The sequence below is a fragment of the Pongo pygmaeus genome, chromosome 19, assembly GCF_028885625.2.
Source record: "Pongo pygmaeus isolate AG05252 chromosome 19, NHGRI_mPonPyg2-v2.0_pri, whole genome shotgun sequence".
NCBI classification, from domain to species: Eukaryota; Metazoa; Chordata; class Mammalia; order Primates; family Hominidae; genus Pongo; species Pongo pygmaeus.
In genome coordinates this window covers 58,870,958-58,888,148 of record NC_072392.2, presented here as the reverse complement: position 1 = coordinate 58,888,148, position 17,191 = coordinate 58,870,958, and the positions used below count along the sequence as shown (strand labels likewise).

The 17,191-nt window shown below is 38.4% G+C and overlaps 1 protein-coding gene across 3 annotated transcripts in view; it reads left to right on the top strand.

Moving 5' to 3' along the window:
* VMP1 (vacuole membrane protein 1) overlaps window positions 1–17,191 on the top strand; it is a 135,347-nt gene that overhangs the window by 98,680 nt on the left and 19,476 nt on the right. For all 3 annotated transcript variants that reach the window (XM_054459516.2, XM_054459512.2, XM_054459514.2), the window contains 3 exons: window positions 4,158–4,238; window positions 6,652–6,768; window positions 12,695–12,756. In XM_054459516.2, coding sequence (XP_054315491.1) covers window positions 4,158–4,238; window positions 6,652–6,768; window positions 12,695–12,756 — 260 coding nt within the window. The remainder of the gene's footprint in view (window positions 1–4,157; window positions 4,239–6,651; window positions 6,769–12,694; window positions 12,757–17,191) is intronic.

The window sequence follows — 17,191 nt, the reverse complement described above, 5'->3', positions numbered from 1 at the left end:
AAAAGTGAAATAAATTTAAAATAAGAAACAATAAAATATATTCGTGTTTATGAGATCTAAACATTCAACATTAGTTATTTTACTATTTTAAAATACCAATACAGTGCTTTCCTGGTTTTGTTTTCATTACACTGGCAAGGAAAAAAATCAAGAAAATACTGTTCATCAAACTGCATATTATGCTAATGTTTATTTTCTTGAAATAAAAACAACTGTGCAGACTTCATATTAATATAATTTCAGTAAATGTTTGTAGATTATTTGATATATAATGTAATTTAAATTCTGAGAATATTGTGAAAGACCTGGAAAAAAATTATGGGAACTGAAAGTAGCACGGTCACTGTGTATGTTAAATACATAATAAAATTTGTGAAATCCTTTTTCAGTAGATGACTTTCACTCGTTTTAAAAAGTAAAGCTCTCTATTAAAAAGACACTTTACTTGTTTTCCTTATAATACATGCCAGCTTCAAATTTAAAAATTAAAAAAGGTAAAAGGAGGTTTCAGCTTCACGTGTTTGGATAGATTAACTCTTTTTGCTCAAAAAAAGATTGTTGAAGCTCCCTTAAGGATAACTAAGAGGAGCACTCAGGCATCTGAAAGAACAAGAAGTCTGTTTTTTGTTCTTGCCTAATTGCCATTAAGCAAAGATACTCTTCCCTAAAAGGGAAAAATGGCTCCTTACTTGTTATTCCTCTTTGTTAGTAATGATCACTGTGTTTTGACCTCTTTTCAGGATGTTTTTCAAACCATGTTTTCTGGTTCTTCTGTAGTTTTAAGTATCTTTGATATTATTAGGTGATCTGCCTAATGTTTAATCATTTTTTTCTTTATATAAATCAGTTGGTGTAATTATACCTCTTTTCCTATTTAAGTTTGTATGTGTATATATGATTCTATAGAGTAGAAAAATGCCATCAGTTTGAAATGATGGCACAATCTTAGTCACTTGGTTTAAATAAACAGAAAATTCTAAAGCCTTAAAATTAAGATAATGCTCTTTGGCAAACTCAAAATAAAAGCAAAAAAAAAAAAAAAAAAGGAAATTAATATAAAAGAAAGCAGGCCACCAGACCTTCTAAATACAATACTTGTTGATCTTGTCTATACCATTTAATGTAGAAAAACTAATTTTCTATAATTGTGTCTATTAAAGGTGACATTAATGCTGATAGAAAAATGTTCCCACATATATCTGACTTGGAAAACTTATAAAAATTGTGCTGTCTTTAAAATAAAATTTATATGGTTTTGTTGTTGTTTACTTTACCTTTTCTTGGCAATTGAATACAATCTTCCCTCTCATTAAAAGTGGATTTGCTATGAAAATTTTAAAGGCTGTCAAGGAAGGCATTTTTGCTGATTTTATATATTTAATTCTTGTGCTATAGTAATTAAAATTTCATAACTAGTTTTTAATTTAATAGTATCTGTTGATACTTTAGACAATTAAAACATTTTTTACCAGTTTTTATTTAGTGCTTCAAATGGATTATAAACTTAGTAATTTGGGGACTAATTGTATAAATTGTTAAAAATAAATGGATTTTGCAGAAGGATAGGATTAGTGAAAAGGAGCAGTAAATAATAAAATGTAATAGAAGTAGAAATGTAATTTGTTTTTAAAATAAGCTATATAGGAAAACTGATTGATTATATATTCTTATATGGTTTTAAATAAATAAAACTCAGTATTTCACACTTAATGCAATAGATGCTAAGAAAAAAATTAACCTTCAGCTAGAAATCTAAATAAAAATAGAAAATACCCTTTGCTACAGTAGTTCAGTTGTTTAAAAATATTAAATCTGAGGCCTGGGGCGGTGGCTCAATGCCTGTAATCCCAGCACTTTGGGAGGCCGAGGTGGGAGGTCAGGAGTTCAAGACCAGCCTGACCATATGATGAAACCCCCTCCCTATTGAAAATACAAAAATTAGCCAGGCATGGTGGCGGGCGCCTGTAATCCCAGATACTCGGGAGGCTGAGACAGGAGAATCACTTGAACCCGGGAGGCAGAGTTTGCAGTGAGCCAAGATCATACCATTGCACTCCAACCTAGGCAACAAGAGTGAAACTTTTTCTCAAAAAAAAAAAAAAAATTAAATCTGATATAACTGATTTAGTGAAAAAGTAAGTCTAATCCCAAAAAGAAAAATTAATAATTATCTCTTTGGAAATAAATTATAAAATTGCTAAATTTTGTTGCAGAATTTAGCTAATGATTAACTTTGAGAGCCTATGTATTTGGACTTGAAAGTGTTTATATTGACTGATCATTTTTTTTAAAATATAGTTTATTGGTTTGGTTTCTTTGACTTTCTCATCATCTTCAACAAGTAGAGTTAGGTTTTTTGTTTGTTTGCTTTAATTTCAGTATTAACTACTGTGGTAACTTGGTAGGACTATTCTACACAATATTATTTGTCAAAATGTTTTTGTAAGTGGGGATACACAGATTCTGTGCCAATTAGAGAAGTATATTTTTCAACTAGTTTACTTTTCTGGCTTTGAACTTTGTTTCTACTCTCTATGATAGATCTGTCCAGCTTCTTTTTTGTTTTTTTGTGTTTTTTTTTTTTGAGACGGAGTCTCGCTCTTGTCGCCCAGGCTGGAGTGCAGTGGTGCGATCTCGGCTCACTGCAAACTCTGCCTCCCGGGTTTGCACCATTCTCCTGCCTCAGCCTCCCGAGTAGCTGGGACTACAGGCGCCTGCCAGCACGCCCTGCTAATTTTTTGTATTTTTAGTAGATACAAGGTTTCACCGTGTTAGTCAGGCTGGTCTTGATCTCCTGACCTTGTGATCCGCCTGCCTCAGCCTCCCAAAGTGCTGGGATTACAGGCCTGAGCCACCACGCCCGGCCGGATCTGTCCAGCTTCTATATTCTCTTTATCGTCTTTTAGAAAGTTGGACTAAAGGCCGGGTGCGGTGGCTCACGCCTGTAATCTCGGCACTTTGGGAGGCCGAGGCGAGCGGATCACCTGAGGTCAGGAGTTCAAAACCAGCTTGACCAACATGGTGAAACCTCGTCTCTACTAAAAATACAAAATTAGCCGGGCGTGGTGGCAGGTGCCTATAATCCCGGCTACTGGGAAGGCGGAGGCGAGAGAATCACTTGAACCTGGGAGGCGGAGGTTCCAGTGAGCCAAGATCGCGCCATTGCACTCCAGCCTGGGCAGGGCAACAAGAGTGAAACTCCGTCTCAAAAAAGAAAGTTGGACTAAAGAGAGTGGAAGAGGTTCTGTGATATGAAGACTTATTAATAAAGCATTTACACACATACAAAAAATAAAGCATTTACACATTAGCTCATTTTTTTGTCTTATGAACTATTTTCATTGGAATTTGGATTCGAATATATGCCATTTCAAAACCAGAAAAGAATTAGTCAAATATTTGTAGCGTCAACATGCTGAAAGAACTAGCCAGCCGAATGCATGTTTCAGCATGGGAGGAGGTAACAGAGTGAAGTAAAAAGCACTGATTTCACAGTCTGAATATTGAATCATGTCCTATCTTTGTCACTAGCTGACATTATGATCTTGATCACTTACCCTTTCTGGGCTGCAGTTTTGTGGTCTATAGATTGGGTATAATAATATCCACTATACCTACATACCAGAATTGAAGGCTCAAATAAAATCATGGTGAGAATGTTTTACAAAACTAGCACAAGCTGTGCAAATGTAGGATGTTCTTTTGCTTCTGGGATAATGAAGGCTTACTTATTGCCACATAACTGTTTTTTCCATCTTCTGACCTAGTGATCAGCAGAGATGTCTTCATGAAGTCTGGCAAATTATAGAAGAGAGGAAAAGGTAGATGTTGTAGGCCAGTGTTTCCAGAATAATAAATTGGTTCATGGTTAGTTTATAGTATTTTGTTAATCCCTAGAATATCCAGAGAGAATACTAAATTTAAATTTACAGTGTTTTGGTTTATTCTTAAAATGTGGTAAGAGCTTAACTTTAAGGATGTAATATTCTATCATTATTTTACTTGTGTTTCAGTGAACAACTTACTGTAATTTTTTTCATCATTCATCTTATTAATCAGTGTCATCAGATTGTGAGATCTTTAATAAACTCTAGAAAGAACCATCTTTCCTTCTTTTCCTACTTTTCATTAATGTTTCTAAATTTGCCTTTTTACAGGACTTTGCCTCCCGGGCCAAACTGGCAGTTCAAAAACTAGTACAGAAAGTTGGATTTTTTGGAATTTTGGCCTGTGCTTCGGTAAGTGAATTGTATTAAAACAGAACTTTTACTAAGTGGTAGTGTTATATTTTGATCCATATATACTCCTGAATTAACAAAAATGCTGTCACCTTTATTGGGTATGTAATTTTGTGAATCATTTACCTTTTTTTTTTTTTTTTTAAGACGGAGTCTCCCTCCTGTCACCCAGGCTGGAGTGCAGTGGCATGATCTCGGCTCACTGCAACCTCCATCTCCTGGGCTCAAGCAATTCTCCTGCCTCAGCCTCCCTAGTAGCTGGGACTACAGGCATGCAACCCCACGCCTGGCTAATTTTTATATTTTTAGTAGAGACAGGATCTCATGTTGCCCAGGCTAGTCTCAAACTCCTGGGCCCAAGTGATCCACCTGCCTCGGCCTCCCAAAGTGCTGGGATTACAGGCATGAGCCACTATACCTGGCCCATTCAACTTTTTTTTTATTTTTAGTTGAGACGGGGTTTCACCATGTTGGCCAGGGTTGTCTTGAACTCCTGACCTCAGGTGATCCACCCACCTCAGTCTCCCAAAGTACTGGGATTACAGGCGTGAGCTACTGCACCCAGCCCAATTCAACTTATTAAATGAGCTGTTTTCTGTTGAATAGGTTCACATCTTGTTTATTGGCTTTTAAATATTTCATCATGTAGTGATGACTTCAGACCTAAATGGCTTAAATCAGTAAGAATAAAAGAGACAAAATCCATTCTTCCCATGAAGAATATACTACATTTAACCAAATTAAACTACATTTAACCAAATAAGGATGACTTCGTTCTTTCCTCAAATTTATAGATAAGAGGTCTTTTTCCAAAGTTTCAAGTATTAGTTACAAGGAAGAATTTATATAAAACCTGTGTAAAGCGATGTTAGCTCAGGGCTACTCTGATTTACGTATCTTAAATCCTTTTTTTGTTTGTTTGTTTTTTTTGAGACAGAGTCTCCCTCTGTCACCCAGGGTGGAGTGCAGTGGCGCGATCTTGGCTCACTGCAACCTCCGCCTCCCAGGTTCAAGCGATCCTGCCTCAGGCTACCCAGTAGCTGGGATTACAATCATGCACCACTACACCCAGCTAATTTTTGTATTTTTAGTAGAGACAAGGTTTCACCATGTTGGCCAGGCTGGTCTCAAACTCCTAACCTCAAGTGATCTACCCACCTCGGCCTCCCAAAGTGCTGGGATTATAGGCGTGAGACACCGCGCCCAGCCTACATATCTTAAATACTTTAAATTCATTTTCATTTCAACATGAGTTGGAACCTTATGATAAAGGAAAAAAAGTTATAACTCAGAGAATTATGAGAGTCACATGAGCAATAGCAGGTGTAATGCTGTGTAAATGATATTATTATATGGTTGTAAGAGATGAAATAATCCTAAAGCATTTGAATTTGGATGAGAAAAACAAAAATGAGTCATTGAATCCAAGTGTTACTAACAAAGGAATACTTGAATTCTAATTTAGTCATGTCTTTTTTAAAGACCATATGTGACAAATTTTTTTAAATAACTAGCCTTTTCTTTCAAAGTTCAAAAATGAAATTATATAAATTAATTGGCTTATTAATGGTTCAGCCAACAGCCACAAGGTCAGAGTACTTTCATAGGAGAAGAATGGATGAAGTGCTCAAAAACTGCTTGTGGCTTCTTTGCATTTTTACATGAAGTATCTTTTAGCATTCTTAAAATGTGGGAATGTTTGGAAAAGGTATTTGTTGTGAATTACTTCTTTGTCTGGGACTGAGTATTCAAAACATCTGAATCTGTGTGATTTCATGTTTCCACACTTGATCTTCTTTATAAATTGTGTCACATGGCCCTCAGACTTGGTCTCTCATAAAATAAAATACAAATTATTAATATTTTATGTTGAAAATAACAGCACATCCACCCATAAATGTATTTGAGAATTTATTAAAATATTTGCTAATGATATGAGTGCTTTCCAGATAATATTCACATTTCAAGCTAAAGATTTTAGAACCCTAACTGCTGAAACAATCTTAAGGCTCTTTATTCACTCATACCTCACCTTAGAAAACAGCCACCAAATATCCAGGAATCAACTGAATGGGATTAAATTCCTGCAGGTCCACTTACTTTATCCAGTTCTCATGTGATGAGCGCACACACAAACACACACACAGTGCCTTAGCCGGGAGTAATATAAGCAAAAGGACACCTTGGTTTGCTGTGAGCGGATTGAACACCTAAGGTGAATATGAGACCCAGCTTCTAGACACATTAGGATGTTTGCCTAACCTCCTTTTAAACAATCCAGTAGTGATCAAGGAACCCATATATTGCTTTGCAGTGTAAGCAGGCTGAAAGCAGAATACCACGTATCAATGGGTGATAAAATTAAATTGTTCTTTGGATTATAATATGGACGTCCTTCTTTTTCTCTCTATAGATTCCAAATCCTTTATTTGATCTGGCTGGAATAACATGTGGACACTTTCTGGTACCTTTTTGGACCTTCTTTGGTGCAACCCTAATTGGAAAAGCAATAATAAAAATGCATATCCAGGTAATTATACCCCCTGATTCACTGCCTAATGATGATGAACCCATTACAAGACGATGAAACATGCTCATTCCTTAAGTGAATTATTTAGTTATTCTTTCTGCTTTTTTGGTTGGTAGCTTACTTAGGTAATAAAGCATAGAATGTCATTTGGAATTAGTGATCTCCTTGTTTTCTTTCTTTTCTTCTTTCTTCCTCCCTTCTTCCCTTTCTTCCTTCTTTCCTTCCTTTCTCTCTTTCTTTCTTTATTTTTTTGCCCTGTGAAACTATTTATCCAGGACTTTCACCAAACAAAAATAGTGTTTGTGTGCAGAAAGATGCACATCATTTTTATATACACAGCCCAAAAAACATAGTTTTTTGTTTGTTTTGTTTTACCAGCCACAAGCTGAGAGAATATTGCCATTCACTAATTCTTACTTTCTTTCACATACTCTATATATAGAGCGTTTGAAGCAGTTCCTCCCGTGTTACCAATATCCTTTACCGAAAAACAGCCAGATGTTAGTGTGGGAGGAGAATGGGGAAGAAGAAGGTCTCTGAAAGGCGAGGAGATGTGGGTTGTGGTCAGAGAAGTGAGAATCTGCTAGTCCTCAAAGCCACTCTTAACAAAATCTTTAGGATGGAGGGTGTGTGCATGTATATGTGTATGTGCACGCATATGTGAATAGAGAGGAGAGAAAAGGTTAAGAATTTAAACGAAGGGAAAATGGTTATGTGCTTCTAGAACTGTGATAAGAATTACTTCCTTCTAAGGGCAGATCTCAGTAGAATAAAATAAAAATTAACCTGGAAAGAATTTGTTTTAAATCAGTATGGTTTGTAACAAAGAACGTTATTAACCAAAAGAAAGAAAAGAACAACCAAGCGTGGTGGCTCACGCCTGTAATCCCAGCACTTTGGGAGGCTGAGGCGGGCAGATCATGAGGTCAGGAGATCGAGACCATTCTGGCCAACATGGTGAAACCCCGTCTCTACTGAAAATGCAAAAATTAGCTGGGCGTGGTGGTGCGCGCTTGTAATCCCAGCTACTTGGGAGGCTGACGCAGGAGAATCTCTTGAACCTGGGAGGCGGAGGTTGCAGTGAGCCAAGATCACGCCACTGCACTCCAGCCTGGCAACAGAGCGAGACTCTGTCTCAAAAAAAGAAAGGAAAGAACAGTGAAGTTCTCTGCCCTTGTATGATTCCATGATAATTTCAAGTGTGTCTATCCCCAAAGTTTCTATGTAATACCTCTCTACTTCCAGTTCTTAGAAAGGAAGAATGAAACAGGAAAACTTCAGCTGCTTCTACCTATCCGGTTTATAATCTTAGATTTTGTCATTTGGGTCAAGTTTATTGCATCTGTCCTCTATTTTCCTGCCATAATCACTCAGAATTTCATGGATGTTTTTCCTACTTCAAAGAATATATTTCCTCCCATTTAAATTAAGTATTTTGTTCAATCAACAAACACAGGTTTTTTAATATTACAGTGCTAGTTACTATGGTTAAGATTTAATACTGGCCAGATGCGGTGGCTCACGCCTGTAATCCCAGCACTTTGGGAGGCCGAGGCGGGCGGATCACCTGAGGTTGGAAGTTCCAGATCAGCCTGACCAACATGGAGAAACCCTGTCTCTACTAAAAATACAAAATTAGCCGAGTGTGGTGGCGCATGCCTGTAATCCCAGCTACTCAGGAGCCTGAGGCAGGAGAATCACTTGAACCTGGGAGGTGGAAGTTGCACTGAGCCGAGATCGTGCCATTGCACTCCAGCCTGGGCAACAAGAGTTTGTCTCAAAAAAAAAAAAAGATTTAATACCATACAGGATTTTTTCAAATAATAAAATATGGTGAATAATAAATTATTTTCAAAGTATCTGAAAATAGGTTTTTCTTTAATCTTTAGAGTTGCTTCTAGAAGAGAGCTTTCATTTAGCTTCTTGCAATCCTTAATACCTAAGGAAAAATAAAGATTATTTTATTTCTTAACGAGAACTTCTCTAGTAATCCATAAGTTTTATGTGTCCTGCTTTATACCTCTTGAATGTAGTGCCTTTCTATAAATTATAGTAAAACGTATTATGCCATAAGTACCCTATCTGTAGTGGTAAGATATGCAACTTATCAGACCTTTCATTTCAGAAAGATTTAAAACTAGTATATATTTAAACATACTCAGATTTTTTCAATTTATGATGATTGATTGATTGATTGATTGGTTGATTGATTGATTTTGAGACGGAGTCTCTCTCTGTCACCCAGGCTGGAGTGTGGTGGCATGATTTCAGCTCACTGCAACCTCCGCCTCCCAGGTTCAAACGATTCTTTTGTCTCAGCCTCCAGAGTAAGTGGGACTACAGGCGCATGCCACCACACCCAGCTAATTTTGTATTTTTAGTAGAGATAGGGTTTACCATATTGGCCAGGCTGGTCTCGAACTCCTGACCTCATGATCTACCACCTTGGCCTCCCAAAGTGCTGGGATTACAGGCGTGCCACTGCGCCTGGCTGATGATTGATTTTTTTATGGAACTTCACACTTTAAAGCACTTACCTATATGATTTAATTCTTATAATCCTGGGATAGAGGAATTACTATACCCATTTTGTAATTCTCAGAGGTAGGGAGGTTAATAAGTAATAGTTGCTTAAGAGAGTAAGTAACAGCTGGAATTTGAACCCAAGTCTTTTGACTTCAAGTTCAGTGTTCTTTCCATTCTTTTGCATTGCCTTCTTAACTTTAATGTATTGATATGATTAAGGAAACTGAATTGTTTAATGACTGCTATTGATCAGGACCTGTGCAAGGTAATTTGCAGTAGTTATCTCATGGCAGACAATCCTGAGAGGTCATTATTAACCACATTTCATAGATGAGGGAACTGTGTTAGAGAAGGTAAAATACTTGCCTAAGGCCCTAGAATCCAACCAAGCTCTGTAAAGATAAAGCTCATTCCCTGTATCTATTTGGAAGCAAAAAAGAAAAAGAAAGCTAAAATCCATTTATGTTTCTGAAAGGAAAGAATCTGAGTTCCTTCACTAAACTAAGACCGTGGGATATGTTTGCTGTGTTCCATCGTATCATAGTGAAATACTTTGTAAAGGCATGTCACTTGATGTACATCCAGATGTAGCTTAGGGTAACAAACATTTCTCATTCTATGGGTAAACAATATTAGTAATATAAACATTTTAACCATTCTGAAATAATAGTGGGAAAGCCACACACACACCGATTTTTTTCTACCCTAATAGTAAACCTGTCTCCTTGTCTGCTTTTCTTTCTTCCCTTTTTCCTCAGCTTAAAATTAAACAACCTTCTTTAATAAATATTGCTGTTTTTATTGATGTCTTCCTATTAACCTTCCCCTAAAAGATTCAAATCAATCTACCTATAATGTTAGATCAGATTTCCCCTTCCACTACAGAGTCAAGTCCTCTGTCTGTAGAAGTATCCTTAGATAGGAAAAGGCATGAGAAGAGTATCTTTTTAGAAAAATTTTTTGAAGAAGTAGTATCCTTAGAGATATTACCTTTGTCCCAAATAATTAAGAAAGGCAACATACTCATTTATGTTATTTCATGTACCATTTAACTTACTTATTGTACCCTTAAAATACATCACTGTTCTTTATTATCTCTCTACCTTCACACTGACCAGCACACACACAGTATTATAAACTCCCAGGAGGGCAGAGATTTTTGTCTGTTGGTTCACTGATGTATTATAATGCCTAGAATAGCATCCGGCAGATAGTAGGCACTCCATATTTAATAACTGAATCTGTCTTAAGATTCTTCTTTCTGGCCGGGTGCGGTGGCTCACGCCTGTAATCCCAGCACGTTGGGAGGCCGAGGCAGGCGGATCACAAGGTCAGGAGATCGAGACCATCCTGACTAACATGGTGAAACCCCGTCTGTACTAAAAAAATACAAAAAAATTAGCTGGGCATAGTGGCGGGCGCCTGTAGTCCCAGCTACTCAGGAGGCTGAGGCAGGAGAATGGTGTGAACCCAGGAGGCGGAGCTTGCAGTGAGCCCAGATTGAGCCACTGCACTCCAGCCTGGGCAACAGAGCGAGACTCCGTCTCAAAAAAAAAAAAAAAAAAAAAAAAAGATTCTTCTATTCTTCTTTCCAATGAAGGACTTCTTTTACAGATGGTTCCATCTTTGTTCATTCTAGCACAATTAGTTCCTCCCTCCCATATCTTTTTTCCTCCTGCTCTACCCTTTCCTTTGTTTCTTCTATGCATGTGGTTAAGAGGGCTCTTCCGTGGTCTATGCCTTTTATTTATTTTGTAGAATTCCCACTCAGACCTCCAGCCTGAAAGACTAAGACATATGTTCTTAAATGTGTGACACGTTTTTTGTCTAACCCAGAACAGTGACTTTTCAAGCTGCTACATACAAAAAGAAAATCTTGTTTTGCTGTTTTGCGTTGAAATTGTGCAATTATTTAGGCATTGGCTTATTTTGATTGTTAAGAAATGATAGTAGGGAAAGTTCATGGTGATGAAATCACTGAAAGGCAAGAACTACTAGCTCTGTTGATTAATAAAAGATTTATAGCTCTAAATAACTGGTTTTTGATATAGACCCCCCTGCTTTTCTTCACAAATTATCTGTAATAATAGCCTTGCTAGCTTCATAGTACTCACACACCAATTGTATACCTTTGCCTTATTAGTCTTCTTGCCAGAAATAATGTACATTAGTCTAACCTGTCCAGGTTCCTGAGATTCATAGTGAGTGGATAAAAAGAAGACTACTGTTGGCTGGGCACGGTGGCTCAGGCCTGTAATCCCAGCACTTTGGGAGGCTGAGGTGGGCAGATCATGAGGTTAGGAGATCAAGACCCTCCTGGCTAACACAGTGAAACCCCGTCTCTACTAAAAATACAAAAAATTAGCGGGTGTGGTGGTGGGCGCCTGTAGTCCCAGCACTTTGGGAGGCCGAGGCAGGTAGATCACCAGGTCAGGAGTTCGAGACCATCCTGGCCTCCTGGCACCCCATCTCTACTAAAAACACAAAAATGTGCTAGGCGTGGTGTCGTGTGCCTGTAATCCCAGCTACTTGAGAGGCTGAGGTATAAGAATCTCTTGACCCTGGGAGGCCGAGGTTGTAGTGAGCCAAGATGGCGCCACTACACTCCAACCTGGGCAACAGAAGGAGACTCCGTCTCGAAAAAAAGGAAGAAAGAAAAAGAAAAAGAAAGGGCCAGGTGCAATGGCTCATGCCTATAATCCCAGCACTTTGGGAGGCTGAGGCAGACGGATCACCTGAGATCGGTAGTTCAAGACCAGCCTGACCAACATGGAGAAACACCGTCTCTACTAAAAATACAAAAAAAAAATTAGCTGGGCATGGTAGCGCATCCCTGTAATCCCAGGTACTTTGGGAGGCTGAGGCAGGAGAATCGCTTGAACCTGGGAGGCAGAGGTTGCGGTGAGTTGAGATCACGCCATTGCACTCCAGCCTGGGCAACAAGAGTGAAACTCTGTCTCAAAAAAAAAAAAGGAATACAAAGTTGATAACATTTGAATTAAATGTTATCTTTTATTTACTTTATTGTATTTTATTTTATTATAATCTTTTTTTTGATATGGAGTCTCCTCACTGTCATCAGGCTGGAGTGCAGTGGTGCGATCTCGGCTCACTGCCACCTCCGCCTCCTGGGTTCAAGCAATTCTCCTGCCTCAGCCTCCCAAGTAGCTGGGACTACTACAGGCGCATGTCACCACGCCCAGCTAATTTTTGTATTTTTAGTAGAGATGGGGTTTCACCATGTTGGACAGGATGGAAATGTTATATTTTATTTTTAAAGAAATTTAAAAATTGCAATTAGGGGCACAATCTTACCTCTTTAGACTATTACCAGAATTGTGAATTTATGTTGGTTTTTTGATGACTAAATAATTTATTTTAACTGGTGTTTTCTTTACAGAAAATTTTTGTTATAATAACATTCAGCAAGCACATAGTGGAGCAAATGGTGGCTTTCATTGGGTAAGTAATTCTTTAAGGACTAATATTAATATAATTACTCTTTAAATGGGAGTAAATGTGTACAAGACTGAATTGAAATAGAATTTTTGACATAGTTCTTTATTTTTTGAGCAGCAAAAATAACTTGCTGTTATTAGTAAATGAAGAAGACTTTCTTGTTCTATAGTAGGGAAAGATAAAACTCACATTATCCCTGTTTAATTGTAAACCAAACATCTATCAAGTCATATAATTCTGGGTTTAAAAGAAGCTTTGGGGTTTGAATCTGTAGCCCCACCAAAGAAATAAGAAATTGTCTTTATATAAAAGATATGTGTATATCATTGCAGTTTAATGGTGCTTTAGTACAATGCTATGATTTTTGGCCAAACTAGATGCCAGATACACAGCTGCATTTAATGTAAATATAAATCTTACATAAAATTTTAGTATTTTATACAAAACCTAGCCGGCCGTGGTGGCGGGCACCTATAGTCCCAGCTGCTCAGGAGGCTGAGGCAGGAGAATCGCTTGAACCTGGGAGGCAGAGGTTGCAGTGAGCCAAGATCATGCCATTGCACTCCAGTGTGGGTGACAGAGCAAGACTCCATCTAAAAAAAAAAAAGAAAATTTAGTATTTCATTAAGTAAGTCATGTTAGATGGCATAATATTAACAAAATTTGTCAGGTCTCTATTACTTCACTAGAGAAAAATTAGGTTATTTTAAAAGGCTAAACTGGCCAGGCACAGTGGCTGATGCCTGTAGTCCCAGCACTTCGGGAGGCCAAGGTGGGCGGATCACCTGATGTCAGGAGTTCAAGACCAGCCTGACCAACATGGAGAAACCCCATCTCTACTAAAAATACAAAATTAGCCGGGCGTGGTGGCACATGCCTGTAATCCCAGCTACTAGGGAGGCGGAGGTTGCGGTGAGCCGAGATCGCATCATTGCACTCCAGCCTGGGGAAGAAGAGCGAAACTCCGTCTCAAAAAAAAAAAAAAAAATTAAAAAAAAAAATAAATTAAAATAAATTGCAATAAAACCAAAAGTTGTTAGGTTTTTAATTCATTATTAGAGGGGAGAGGTTTTCTTTTCATTCAGTAGTACAGCTGTCCCATGGTGGAAAAGTGTCAAGTTTAAGTGCCCTTTGTTTAGTTTTAATGTAAATCTTTATCTTAAAAGCCTCTTACAGAGCAAACATTTATGGAAATTTTTGCTATTTAAAAAAAAAATGCCACTTGATGTTGAGTTTGTGACTATTGGTTTTTTTTAGTCATATATATATTCATTCTTTTCTATGTTTTGTAATAAAATAGTTTTTAATATTTGCTAGTTGAGCTTTAATAAGGAAAAAATATATTCTTGAGGTTGTACTCAGTGGAGCCAGTCATTAGTTTCATTAATTCCTGAGCTTATCAGTGTGGATTATAACTTGTACACTAAAATTTACATTTAAAATTAAAATTAAATTTACTCTAGTGTTTTGCTGCCTGAATCCTTACAAATAAAGTATTTTATATGTGACCATATATCACATAAAGACAAAAAATATTCTTGTCTCTTATTTTTATTTATTTATTTATTCATTTTTGTAGTGATGGGGTCTTGCTTTGCTGCCCAGGCTGGTGTCAAACTCCTGGTTTCAAGTAGTCCTCCCCCCTCAGCCTTCCAAAGTGTTGGGATTACTGGCATGAGCCACCATGCCTGGCCTTCCCTTATGTTTTTGTTTTTTGTTGTTGTTGTTTTTGAGACAGAGTCTCGCTCCAGGCTGGAGTGCGGTGATGCAATCTCAGCTCACTACAACCTCTGCCTCCCAGGTTAAAGCAATTCTTCTGCATCAGCCTCCTGAGTAGCTGGGATTACAGGTGTACACCACCACACCTGGCTAATTTTTGTATTTTTAGTAGAGTTAGGGTTTCACCACATTGGTCAGGCTGGTCTCAAACTCCTGACCTGGTGATCCGCCCATCTCGGCCTCCTAAAGTGCTGGGATTACAGGCGGGAGCCCCCACTCCCAACCCCTTATTTTTTTAATGTAAGGAAAACATTTCATTTATTCTTAGAGACTACTACTCTACCTTGAGACTGCAGAGTGCAGTGCATATAACACCATGCATTATTTGTTCTTTTCTTATACTGAACAGTTATAGAAAGAAGTTTTTCAGCTACTCCTGCATCCTCACCACGAGTACCTTCTGTTTCCCCAGCCTTTGGAGTTTCTAGGAAGTTAAATTACTTAGCTACTTGTTTCACCTACCAATATATCCAGTTTCACTCTCTTCCAATCTGTTCACCATATTGCAGTCAGTAACCTTTTTGAAATTTTAATCTGAGCACATCATCACCACTGTCTTCACTCCCTTTCTCCTCCTCTTCTTAAAACCCTTCACTTACTTGTTTTTCCCTTCATTCTTTAGATAAAGCCAAAACTCCTTACCAGGGTTTATAAGCCCTCTCTGTGTTATCTGTCCCCTCCAGTTTTCTCTGCTCAAACTACTTTGCCCATATTTGAGTCTCCCACCACTGATCTTTGCTTGTGCTTTTCTCTTTGCCTAGTTCAAGATTTCTCAACCTTGGCACTATTGACTTTTTTAAGACCAGATAATTACTTGTTACGGGGAACTGTCCTGTGCATTATAAGAGATGTAACATCATCTTCCTCCCCTACTCACTGCATGCTACTAGTACCTCCCAATCATGACAATCACAAATGTCTCAGACATTGCCAAATGTCACGTGGGGAACAGACCACCACCCTCATTGAGAATCACTGGCCTAAATAGTGTCCTTTAGATTTTAGCCATTGCATTCTCAGAAAGCATTCCCTGACTTGATCTAATACCATCTTTACCAGGGGCCTTTCTTCACAGCAACGTATACTACATGCACTTATAGTTATATTGTTACACTTATGTTTGTAGGAGTGTGTGATTACTGTCTTTTTACTGTTAACCTGTAAGCTTCTCAAAGGCAAAAATTATGTCTATTTTGTTTACTGTTATGTCCACTGGACCTGGCGTCTTGACTGACATATAGCAGATGCTTGGTAAATCTGCTGAATAAGTGAACACATGACCAGTACAAATTAGAAAATCATTGGTATAGCCCAGATTCTTCTATTTCCGCAGCCTTTAGAGTTTTTATGAAATTATATTATTTATCTATGGTAAATAGAAATGCCTTTAAGCTTAGGCCAATGTAGTTAAGTCAGAATATCTTACTTCTTCCTTTTTTTTTTTTTTTTTTTTTTTTTTTTTGTGATGGAGTCTCACTATGTCACCCAGGCTGGAGTGCAGTGGCGTGATCTTGGCTCACTGGAAGCTCCACCTCCTGGGTCCACGCCATTCTCCTGCCTCAGCCCCCCGAGTAGCTGGGACTACAGGCGCCAGCCTCCATGCCTGGCTAAGTTTTTGTATTGTTAATAGAGACAGGGTTTCACCGTGTTAGCCAGAATGGTCTCAATCTTCTGACCTCGTGATCCGCCTGCCTCAGCCTCCCAAAGTGCTGGCATTACAGGTGTGAGCCACCGCACCTGACCTATCTTACGTCTTTCAAAGTCAGTAATTTATTTTAAACCCCACTAGCATGGCCCCTCAAAAAATTCCAGTGACCCTTTACTCTTAAAGATAAGATGGTTTTGAATATAGTTATGCTAAAATATTCAAGACCTACTGGATTCAGATTTGTATTGAATTAAATGAGTTGTGTCGTATTTGAAAAATTATTTTCAGGAGACAGACATTGGAATGTCCTGATGTCCTTATCATTTTCCTAGCACTGTCTACAGGGATTACCTCAGCTACTTTTCTTCTTTTTTTTTTTTTTTTTGAGGCAGAGTTTCATTCTCGTTGCCCAGGCTGGAGTGCAATGGTGTGATCTCGGATCTTGACTCACCAAAACCTCCGCCTCCTGGGTTCAAGCAATTCTCCTGACTGAGCCTCCCGAGTAGCTGGGATTACAGGCATGTGCCATCATGCCCGGCTAATTTTTTATTTTTAGTAGGGACGGGGTTTCTCCATGTTGGTCAGGCTGGTCTCGAACTCCTGACCTCAGGTGATCCACCTGCCTGGGACTCCCAAAGTGCTGGGATTACAGGCATGAGCCACTGCACCTGGCCTTTTTTTTTTGAGATGGAGTTTTGCTCTGTCGCTCAGGCTGGGGTGCAGTGGCACAATCTCAGCTCACTGCAACCTCCACCTCCTGGATTCAAGTGATTTTCCTGCCTCAGCCTCCCAATTAACTGGGATTACAGGCTTGCACCACCATGCCTGGCTAATTTTTATATTTTTAGTAGAGATGGGGTTCCACCATGTTGGCCAGGCTGATATCAAGCTCCTGACCTCAGGTGATCCGCCCACCTCAGCCTCCCAAAGTGCTGGAATTACAAGAATGAGCCACTGTGCCCGGCCATTCTTTTCTAGATAATATATTAAACAGTATAAATAGTTAGACTC